Raw genomic sequence first — 10,995 nt, forward strand, 5'->3', positions numbered from 1 at the left:
CACTTTTAACATGGAGGATTACATATCTAAAATAAAACAGTTTTCTAAACTGGACTTTCAATGGAAGCAGGAGGTAATAAAGGAAGATCTCCATCGAGACAGAGAGACTTTTAAAACTAAAGAAAGATAAGGAAGACTTCTATAAACAAGTTATCGATGCTTTTGATCAGAAGGAGCTGCGCCTGGACTTCATTTATAAGTAAAGGTAAGACCATAATTACGTTTTTTTAATTAAATGTGCTTTTCATGATGGTATCCTTACATCACACTCAAATTTGTAAGTGCAGGCCTAAATTTACGGCATGCCTTTGGTAAGTGCCGGAGTGAGATGAGGTTTTAAATTAATTAGCGCATGCTTGCCTTTACCGCATGCCTTTGGTGCCAATAAAAAGCACAATAAAATGCATAAAAATGGTAAAAATGTAACATTGTTGAATCAGAAAATGGACATTTTGCTGGTTTTAATTGATTGAACTTTTTAGGGGGAAGTTTGATGTTGAAATTCCTGTACAGAAAGATCAAGTTTTAATTTGTGCACGTTGATTGTGGTCCGCTGGCAGGGGCGTGGTGTGTGTGTGTGTGTGTGTGTGTGTGTGTGTGTGTCTGTGCATTGTGACGGTGCAGACATGGCTGGCAGCAGCAGCCAAGTCCTCCCCTGAAGCGCAGCTTGTTTTTGTTTTTGTTTGCTCTTTTGACAGCAGCACAAGTTGTGGGTCAGAGGTCACCTGAGTGGTGGACAAACTTGTGCGGGACGTCTGGAGTGTGTGCGTGTGCGTCTTCCCCCTCAGAGGACATGTGAGGATGGCCGAGTGCTGGGCTTGCCCCCCTTGACGGGTGACGACTTCTGCAGGTAAAAGTACACAACTACACACGGACTTACACAACATGTGAGGAACACACACACACACACACACACACACACACTAAAGTGCACTCTGGCAGCCTCTGCATTGTCACTATAGTGTGTGTGCGTGAGTGTCAGCAGGCATTGATACATCATTGATCATACGTACATGTCCTTTAAAACTGATGTTGAAACAACGTTGCAAAATAGTTGTTTGCACATTAACACAAAGTTGATGTCTCACATTGTATCAACGTTGTTGGTTGGGAAAATAACCACATTTCAATGTTGATTAATGTCACAACCTGACATTGACTAAACGTTATATTCAACTTGTAGAAGATGGGTTGGTAAATGACCACATTCCAATGTCAAATCAACGTCACAACCCGACATTGGTGGTCAAGAAGAATGTTGTTTCAACGTTGTGTTGACTTCTTCAAAGTCAGGAGCTCATTCATCAACTTCTCGACAACGTTTCAATGTCTTCTACCTGCTGGGTTATAGGTGTGTGTGTGTGTGTGTGTGTTCTGGCAATGCTTACTTAATGGGGACATGGTTCTGTTTACACTCGCCTTTGGGGACCTCTGACGGTATGGGGACAAAAAAACAGGTGCCCTAAAAGGAAACCTTTTTACATGATAGTCAGATCCATTCTGAAGATACCTAAGTGATTTTTAATATATTTTAATTTGAACTTTTTGTTTTAAATGGTCCTCCTGTTGTCACGTACAAATTAGAGTGAATTATGCTAAAGGCTTTAAATGTGGTCCCCATGAACCATATTAAGTCTTTTCCCCAGGGTCCCCAGTAAGTCTGATCAGCACATGACTTCATCAATCCAGAGATTTAAAGAGTGTATGAGCTAACTGGCTAGTGGACATTTGACCTCATTGTTTTTATGCCGGCACAAGCTGTAGAAATGCTGGTCCCCACAAGTACCGAACAAACACTTGGTCCCCACAAGAACCGAACAAACACTTGGTCCCCACAAGTACCGAACAAACACTTGGTCCCCACAAGTACTGAACAAACACTTGGTGTGTGACTTCACACACGCCATCACTTACTTTTATACATCATTATACACCTGCTGTGAACCTGTTTTTATGTTTTATTTATTCGTTTTTTATCATGTTCTGTTTGTGTTGTGTTGTTTGCTCGGTCCTGGTATTATCTTTTAACCCGCCCATTGTACAGCACTTTGGCTACCTCTGTGGTAAATGTTAAATGTGCTTTATAAATAAAGTTGATTTGATCAATTTTCCTCACCTTGTGTGTGTGTGTGTGTGTGTGTGTGTGTGTGTGTGTGTGTGTAGTGGTAACTGTGCGACATTGTGAAAAGGAGCAAGTAGAAGCACAGCTCATTTCTCCTTGAAAGTGCAAACGCAGCAGATAATCCAGTTGATAGAATGATGAAAATAAAACAATGAGCAGTAAATGTTCTCCCTGCAGGTGTGAGAAACTTCACTCCATGGATTCATTCTTCTTGAAACAACCACTTAGTAAGTTTTGCTTTCGCTTTCATTTCATTCTTGAATAGTTTTTTATCCTTTGATGTTCACTTTTATGACTGACACCAGGCGTTGCTTTTAACACACACACACACACACGCACACACACACACACACACGCGCACACACACACACACACACACACACACGCACACGCACACACACACAGAAACACACACACACGTTACATAAGAACATATTTTTAACTTGTATTTTCTCTTCAGTTCAGCAATGAAACAAAATGAGGTAAAAAAAAGTTACTTTCTCACTCAATCATATATTGATGATTTTATTAACTATAGAATAATTAAATGTGATTACATTATTGATATTTACTTGATTAACTATATAATATTTATATTTAGTTACATCATTGATGATGAGTTAATTTACTATATAATAATTATATTTAATTTCATTATTGATGATGACTTTATTAAGTATATATTATGTATATAAAATTTAATTACTTCTGATGACTTTATTAACTATATAATAAGTATATTCAATTTCATCATTGATGATGGCTTTATTAACTATATAATAATTATATTTAATTAAATTATTGATGTCTTTATTAACTATATAATCATATTACATTTAATTAACGCTGATGACTTGAACTATATAATAATTATATTGAATTTCATTTTTGATGATGACTTTATCAACCTTATAATAATTATATTACTGATAATTTTATTAACTATATAATAATTATATTTAGTCTAATTGATGATGCCTTTATTAACTACATTGTAATTGTTTTTAATTACATTAATAATGATGACTTAATTAACTATATAATAATTATGTTTAATGACTTTCATTATAATTTGTTTACAATATTAACAGTGATAATAAAGTATTTATTTGACATAATTACAGTAATATGACAAATGATAATGGTTCATATTAGACACAATTACAAGAGCCTAATGATTATTACAGTAATTATTTATATTATAGTATTAATAGTGTTTCATATTTAACATAACAATAGTTTGTATTCATATTTGACATAATTACAATAGTGTTTAATATTATTTGACATAATTACAATTATAGTGTTTGATATTTGACATAATTACAATGATAGTGTTTATTCATATTTGACATCATTATAAAAGTAGTGTTTATTAATCTTTGACAAAATTACAATAATACTGTTTATTAATATTTGACAAATTACAATAATAGTGTTTATTTTTGACAAATAATAGTGTTTATTATAGTTGACATTACAATACACGTTTATTCATGTTTGAAATAATTACAATAGTGTTCATTAATATTTGACATAATTACAATAATGTTTATTAAAATTTGACATAATTACAGTTAGAAAGTTTTTATTATTTGAAATAATTATAATTGCGTTACAAATATTTGACATTACAATAATAGTGTTTATTAATATTTGACAGAATCACAATAGTGTTTATTATTATCTGACATAATTACAGTTAAAAAGTGTCTGTTAATTTTAATTACAATAATAATAGTGTCGATGAATATTTACAATAGTGTTTGATAATATTAGACATAAGTACAATGTGATGTACAGTGCAGACAGTTGTGCACTGCTCTATTTCATTGTGTGTGTGTGTGTGTGTGTGTGTGTGTGTGTGTGTGTGTGTGTGTTTTGCAGCCAGATAATGCTGATGTCAGCACATGCCTGCTGTCCAGTGGAGCGGTGAGCGAGGTTAGCACGCTACACAGCGAGCTGGGGGGCTGCAGACAAAATATATCATATTTATATATTTTATTTTTGTTTCTATTATTTACTTTTTATATTTACACTACTGTTATATTATTGATATTATTATATTTTATATTTATATTATAGTACTATAAATGTAAATATTTTATATGATATTTATGTATTTTTTATATTATATTTAAATATTTTGTAATGTTATACAGTATGTTGACACACACACGCGTACGTCATATTTGCACGCAATTAATATTTGATTAAAATATGCTGCATAAATAATATAAATGTTACATTAATATTGAATAACAATATGTTACATAATTATATTGAATAGAAATATGTTACATTAATATTGGAAAAAAATTGTTACATAATTATATTGAATAAAAATATGTACATTAATAATATTGAATACATTTTTTTACATAATTATAGTGAAAAAAATATGTTACATTAATAATGTTGAATAAAAATGTGTTACATAATAATAATAAATAAAAATGTTACATTAATAATATTGAATAAAAATATGCTACATTAGTAATATTGAATATGTTACATTAATAATGATTAAAAACATGTTTTTACATAATAATATTGAATAAAAATGTTACATTAATAATGAATAAAAATATGGTACATTAATAATATTTAAGGAAAATATGTTACATGAATAATATTGAATACAAATTTGTTTTTCATTATATTGAATAAAAATGTTACATTAATAATATTGAATAAAATATGTTACATTAATAATATTGAATAAAATATGTTACATTAATAATATTTAAGAAAATTGTGAAATAATAATATTGAATAAAAATGTGTTACATAATAATATTGAATCAAATTATGTTACATTAATAATATTGAATAAAATATGTCACATTAATAATATTTAATAAAAATATGTTACATTAATATTGGATAAAAAATTGTTACATAATAAAATGTTACATTAATAATATTGAATAAAAATATGTTACATTAATAATATTGAATAAAACTGTTACATTATTAATATTGACTGAAAATATATTAAATAAGATTCTAACATTTAGCAACGTTAGCTTGTCTTGCTAGTAGTTGTTAGCATCGCTAAGCCCCCCCCCCCCCAAGTTTTGTGTTCCATTAGTTCACTCGATGGTCACATGGTCACGATCCTGATCTGGGATCTGTGGTCATGGTCTTGATCCAAGATCTGTGGTCATGGTCTTGATCCAAGATCTATGGTCATGGTCCTGATTTGACATCCGTAGTCATGGACTTCATGTAGTCATCTTCCTGATCTGGGATCTTTAGTCAAGGTCCAGCAGATATGTGGTCATAGTCCTGATCTAATGTCTGTAGTTCCGGTTCTGGTCTGAGGTCTTGAAGTCATGGTATTGATCTGAGATCTGTGGTCATGTTCCAGGAGATCTGTAGTCATGGACCTCATCCTGATCTGGAATCTATAGTCAAGGTCCAGCAGATGTGTGGCCTGATCCTGATGTCTGTAGTACCAGTCCTGATCTGAGATTAGTGGTCATAGTTCTAAACTAAGATCTGTAATCATGGTACTGATCTGGTATATGCGGTCATGGTACAGCAGTTCAGTAGTCATGGTCTTTAGCTGAGACTTTAACTATAGTCCTGATCTATAATCTGTAGTCATGGTTCTGATCTGAGAGCTATGGTCATGGTCCTAAACTAAGATCTGCAATCATGGTACTGATCTAAGATCTGTGTTCATAGTCCTAAACTAAGATCTGTAATAATGGTAGTGATCTATAGCTGAGATCTATACTGATAGCCCTAATCTAAAATATGTAGTCATGATCCTAATCTAAAATATGTAGTCATGATCCTGATCTGAGATCTGTGGTCATGGTCCTGATCTAAGATCTGTAGTCATGGTCCTGGTCTTGGATCTGTGGTCATGGTCCAACAATCTATAGTCATGGTACTGATCTGAGTTCTGTGGTCATGGTCGAGATCTAAAATTTGTAGTCATGGTCCTGATCTTGGATCCATGGTTATAGTCCAACAGATCTGTAGTCATGGTCCTTAGCTGAGGTCTGTAGTGATAGTCGTGATCTAAATTCTGTAGTCATGGTCCTGATCTGGTATCTGTGGTCATTGTTCTAATCTGGGACCTGTGGTCATAGTCCTGAGCTAAGATCTGTAGTCAGGGGTCCTGATCCGGGATCTGTGGTCATAGTCCTAAACTAAGAGCTGTAATAATGGTCCTGAGCTTGGATCTGTTGGATCATGGTCCAACAGATCTGTAGTCATGGTACAACAGATCTGTAGCCATGGTCCTTACCTGAGATCTATAATCATAGTCCTAATCTAAAACCTGTAATCATGGTACTGATCTAAGATCTGTGGTCATGGTTGAACAGATCTGTAGTCGTAGTCCTTAGCTGAGAGCTACAGTCATAGTCCTGATCTAAATTCTGTAGTCATGGTGCTGATTTGAGATCCTTGGTCACCGTCCTGTTTTAAGATCTGTAGTCATGGTCCTGATCTTGGATCTGTGGTCCAGCAGTTTGAGGTGTGAATCCTGGGTAGAGTTCTGAGCTGCGGTACCAAAGGGAAAGTAACCTCCTGCTTTCTCTCCCCTGCAGAAGCTACTTTGCGGTGAAGAATGGGCGACTGGAGCTTTCTGGGTCGTCTGCTGGAGAATGCCCAGGAGCACTCCACAGTCATCGGCAAAGTGTGGCTGACGGTCCTCTTCATCTTCAGGATCCTGGTGCTGGGCGCCGCCGCCGAGGACGTGTGGGGCGACGAGCAGTCCGACTTCACGTGCAACACGCAGCAGCCCGGCTGCGAGAACGTGTGCTACGACCAGGCCTTCCCCATCTCGCACACCCGCTTCTGGGTGCTGCAGATCATCTTCGTGTCCACACCCACGCTCATCTACCTGGGACACGTGCTGCACATCGTGCGCATGGAGGAGAAGCGCAAGGAGAAGGAGGAGAGTGGGCGCAAAGTCAACCGCTTCCAGGAGAAGGCCCTGTTTTTTAAGGACAGCGAGGACGACGGCGGGACTAAAAGGGAGAAGCCCCCAATCAGGGACGAACACGGGAAAATCCGCATCCGGGGTGCCTTGCTGCGCACGTACGTGCTCAATATCATCTTCAAGACCCTCTTCGAGGTGGGCTTCATCCTGGGTCAGTACTTCCTGTACGGCTTCCGGCTGAAGCCGCTCTACAAGTGCGCCCGCTGGCCCTGCCCCAACACCGTGGACTGCTTCATCTCGCGGCCCACCGAGAAGACCATTTTTATCATTTTCATGCTTGTGGTGGCGTGCGTGTCGCTTTTCCTCAACTTGCTGGAGATCTACCACCTGGGCTGGAAGAAGCTCAGGCAGGGCGTGACTACCGGCTTCACGCCGGAGCAAGGGTCGGTGCGCCGGGACCACGCCCGGCCCGGGTGTTCTTCCCCGAGGACCGGGGGATACCCTTCGAAGTACATGGACGTGACGGCTGGAGGCGGGGCCTTCCTGCCTCGCGCGCCGCCCACAGGGGCGGAGTTTAAGGTGGGCAACCTCCAGCGGGAGGAGGCCCTCCGCCAGCACAACCCCGCCTCCCACTACTACATCAGCAACAACAACAACCACAGGTTGGCCGCACAGCAGAACTGGGCCAACTTGGCCACAGAGCAGCAGACTCTGGAGATGAAGGCTACCTCCCCCACCATTTCCTCGTCTTCCTCATCTGCCGGCACCCAGCTGCCTACTGACGAGGCCCCGCCTCCTCCCTTGATCAGCACCAGCCCGGCGCCTGGCAGCTGGGCCGCGGGAAAAAGCGATCCGGATGATAACCATTCCACCACCGCCGTGGAGATGCACAAGCCTCCGCTAACGGTCACCACGGACCCCCGCCGGCTGAGTCGGGCCAGCAAGAGCAGCAGCGTCCGGGCCCGACCCGATGACCTGGCGGTATAAACGTCTGTCCCCTCTAAAGCACGCCGTGGTAGGCGGAGCCAAGGACATGATCTGCCGTCAACATGAAGATCGGCTTTTCTTCTGGACTAATTAGCGACGCCTCCTAGAGCTCGTGTAGTGACGGGGGGAGGGGGTTCAACACCCACAATGCACCTGGCCACGCCCCCTGAGGGGGGGTTTAGACACCCACAATGCACCTGGCCACGCCCCCTGAGGGGGGGTTTAGACACCCACAATGCACCTGGCCACGCCCCCTGAGGGGGGGTTTAGACACCCACAATGCACCTGGCCACGGCCCCTGAGGGGGGTTTTAGACACCCACAATGCACCTGGCCACGCCCCCTGACGTGACGCAAACATCCACACGGCGGCTGTCGTGATTGAAGACGTTAGCTGTTTCTCAAATGATGTAGTTCTGTACTCACACTTAGCATGTTGAGTGCACTTAGCATGTTGGGTAAGCTTATTATACTGAGTGCACTTAGCATGTTGAGTGTATTCGTCATATTAAGTGCACTTATTATATTGAGGGCATTTAGCTTGTTAATTGCACTTCGTTTGTTGAAATGCACTTAACAAGTGCACTTTGCATTTAGAGTGCACATAACATGAGTGCACTCAGTATGTGGAATGCATTTTGCATGCGCTTAGCATGTTAATTAAGCTGAGTATATTGAGTGCACTCAGTATGTTGAGTGTGCTTATTATATTGAGGGCTTTTAGCTCGTTGAGTGCACTTAATATGTTAAATGTTCTTAATAAGTGCACATATGAGTTCACTCAGTATGTTGAGTGTACTTAGCATGTGGACTGCACTTGGCATGTTGAGCGTATTTAACATGTGTGCTTAGCATATTATGTACTTAGTACATTGAGTGTGCTGAGTATGTTGAGTGTGCTTAGTATTTTAAGTGGTCTTCCAATGTTGGGTGCATAGAGAATGTTGAGTACACTCGGCCTATTAAGTGCATTTAGCATGGTAAGTATACTTAGTATGTTGAGTGCACTTCATATTTTAAGTGCACTTCACATTTTAAGTACACTTAGCATGAGTTGATTTAGTACTGATAGTATGAGGCCCTCAATAGTCACCATCTTAACAGAATAAAAGTGTGTTGAAGTATTTCTGCATGAAAAGAAGTGAGATTGGGGACATTCAGTACGCAAGTACACACTACAAAGTGTACTTCATGGAGACAAAGTCCACAGCAAATAAGTATTCAAGTACTGTACACTTCAATCCACATAAAAAATGTGATTTTTGATTTGCACAAGTAGGTGAAAAAACGCTGACTTTGCAAAGGAATAAAAAAGAATGCAACATTTTGACTCCCACTGAAAAGTCCGATGATTAGTCAGTGGAAAGATGTCAGCTGCTGCTATGAAGCAGACGTGTCAACCTTTGACCCCACGGCGCCTACAACCCTTCCTGTTGCGTGTGTGTGCGTGTGTGTGCGTGTGTGTGTGTGTGTGTTTGAGAACAAGTTGATGTAAATGTTCATTTACCTCAAATGTTTACAAAACTGTTACTAAATAAAACATTTTTGTACCACATGAGTCCATGTCACTGACCTCCATCTTTCTTTATTAACTCTACATTTACATCAATACTTCATAACATTTTGTTTCCTACTAAAATCAATTATTAAACATTTCCATTTGACTTTACATATATGTTTATTTGCTTTATCTTTACATTTATATATTAATATTTAACAATACACAGGTGTCCATGTCACCTACACGCTCACTAACTACAATCCTTTATTGAACATTTACATGTATGTTTATTAACTTTATATTAAATATATTTAATAACATTTTTGTATCATGTGTCCATGTTACTAAAATACTATATTTATTCATATTAATACATTTACATTTGTATTTATATGTATGTTTATTAGATTTATATGAACATTTTAGATTTATATTTACTTTTATCCATCCCTTTTCTACCCTTGTCACCTTCATATTTACATTTATTTATACTTAAATGTATAACATATATATATATTTACATGTATTAGAATTATGTTTACGTTTGTTAGATTTATACTTACATTAATAAGAATTATATTTACACATATTGGATTTATATTTACATCAATAATTATATTTACATGTATATTTATTTGAATTATATCTACCTTAATTAAAAGTATATTTACATTTAGATTTTTACTTATTAGATATATTTTTAGTTTTACATTACAGATATATTATCCACTATTTTTAGATATATGTTTACATTTATTAGATTTATATTTACATTAGATTTATATATTACATTTTAGAGATGTATATTTACCTTTACTAGATTTTTATTAGATTTAAATGTACATTTATATTTACATGAGCAAGTTTTTGCATTTAGGACATCAATTCCAACTGAAAATTATATATATATATTTTTTCTCTGCTTTAAGAAGAGCAACTATACTATTTATGAATGAATGAATGAATGGTTTATTGAATGAATGAATGAATAAATGAATGAATGGTTTATTTTGAGGCATGCAAACAAAACAAGAGAATGACATAAAATACAAAAGAAATATATAGATACATTATTTTTACACCTACATTGAAAACATTACATGTGACTAATCTTTTGTAGATGTCAAGATTGGCTCAAAAGGGAGTGGGAAGAAGTAAACTTATTAGGTCCCACCCCCATACATATACAATATATAATACAATATATAATACAATAATATATATAATATAATTCAATTCAGTGGTTGCTGCTATATATTGTCTATATAAAATACATTTAAATTTACACACACTTACATATATACATATGTACACACACATATATACAATTTATATATATATACATAAATATATATATATATATATATATATATATATACACACATACATTCATATACACACATAATCACATACATACACACATATCCATCACACACACACTTATATAAATATAATAGTATATATAATATACACTTTTGTATTT

At 36.7% G+C, this 10,995-nt stretch overlaps 1 protein-coding gene across 3 annotated transcripts; it reads left to right on the forward strand.

Annotated features, from left to right (window-relative positions):
* The first annotated feature begins 600 nt into the window (after positions 1-600).
* Positions 601-9,569, forward strand: gja3 (gap junction protein, alpha 3). Of its 3 annotated transcripts, none has more exons than XM_061918256.1 (4): positions 601-850; positions 2,300-2,349; positions 4,010-4,063; positions 6,691-9,569. In XM_061918256.1, exon 4 carries the CDS (start codon positions 6,711-6,713, stop codon positions 8,010-8,012), a length of 1,302 nt encoding a protein of 433 aa, XP_061774240.1. In that variant the 5' UTR covers positions 601-850; positions 2,300-2,349; positions 4,010-4,063; positions 6,691-6,710; the 3' UTR covers positions 8,013-9,569. The 3 variants fall into 3 exon arrangements, with proteins under 3 accessions (XP_061774240.1, XP_061774241.1, XP_061774242.1); XM_061918257.1 differs by having other exon boundaries at positions 4,010-4,054; XM_061918258.1 differs by lacking the exon at positions 4,010-4,063.
* Positions 9,570-10,995: the final 1,426 nt, after the last annotated feature.

This window comes from Nerophis ophidion, linkage group LG13 (assembly GCF_033978795.1).
Source record: "Nerophis ophidion isolate RoL-2023_Sa linkage group LG13, RoL_Noph_v1.0, whole genome shotgun sequence".
NCBI lineage: Eukaryota > Metazoa > Chordata > Actinopteri > Syngnathiformes > Syngnathidae > Nerophis > Nerophis ophidion.

What these genes read in the sequence shown, in the direction of transcription:
- gja3 (XM_061918256.1), top strand. Translation starts at nt 6,711, where the DNA reads ATGGGCGACTGGAGCTTTCTGGGTCGTCTGCTGGAGAATGCCCAGGAG.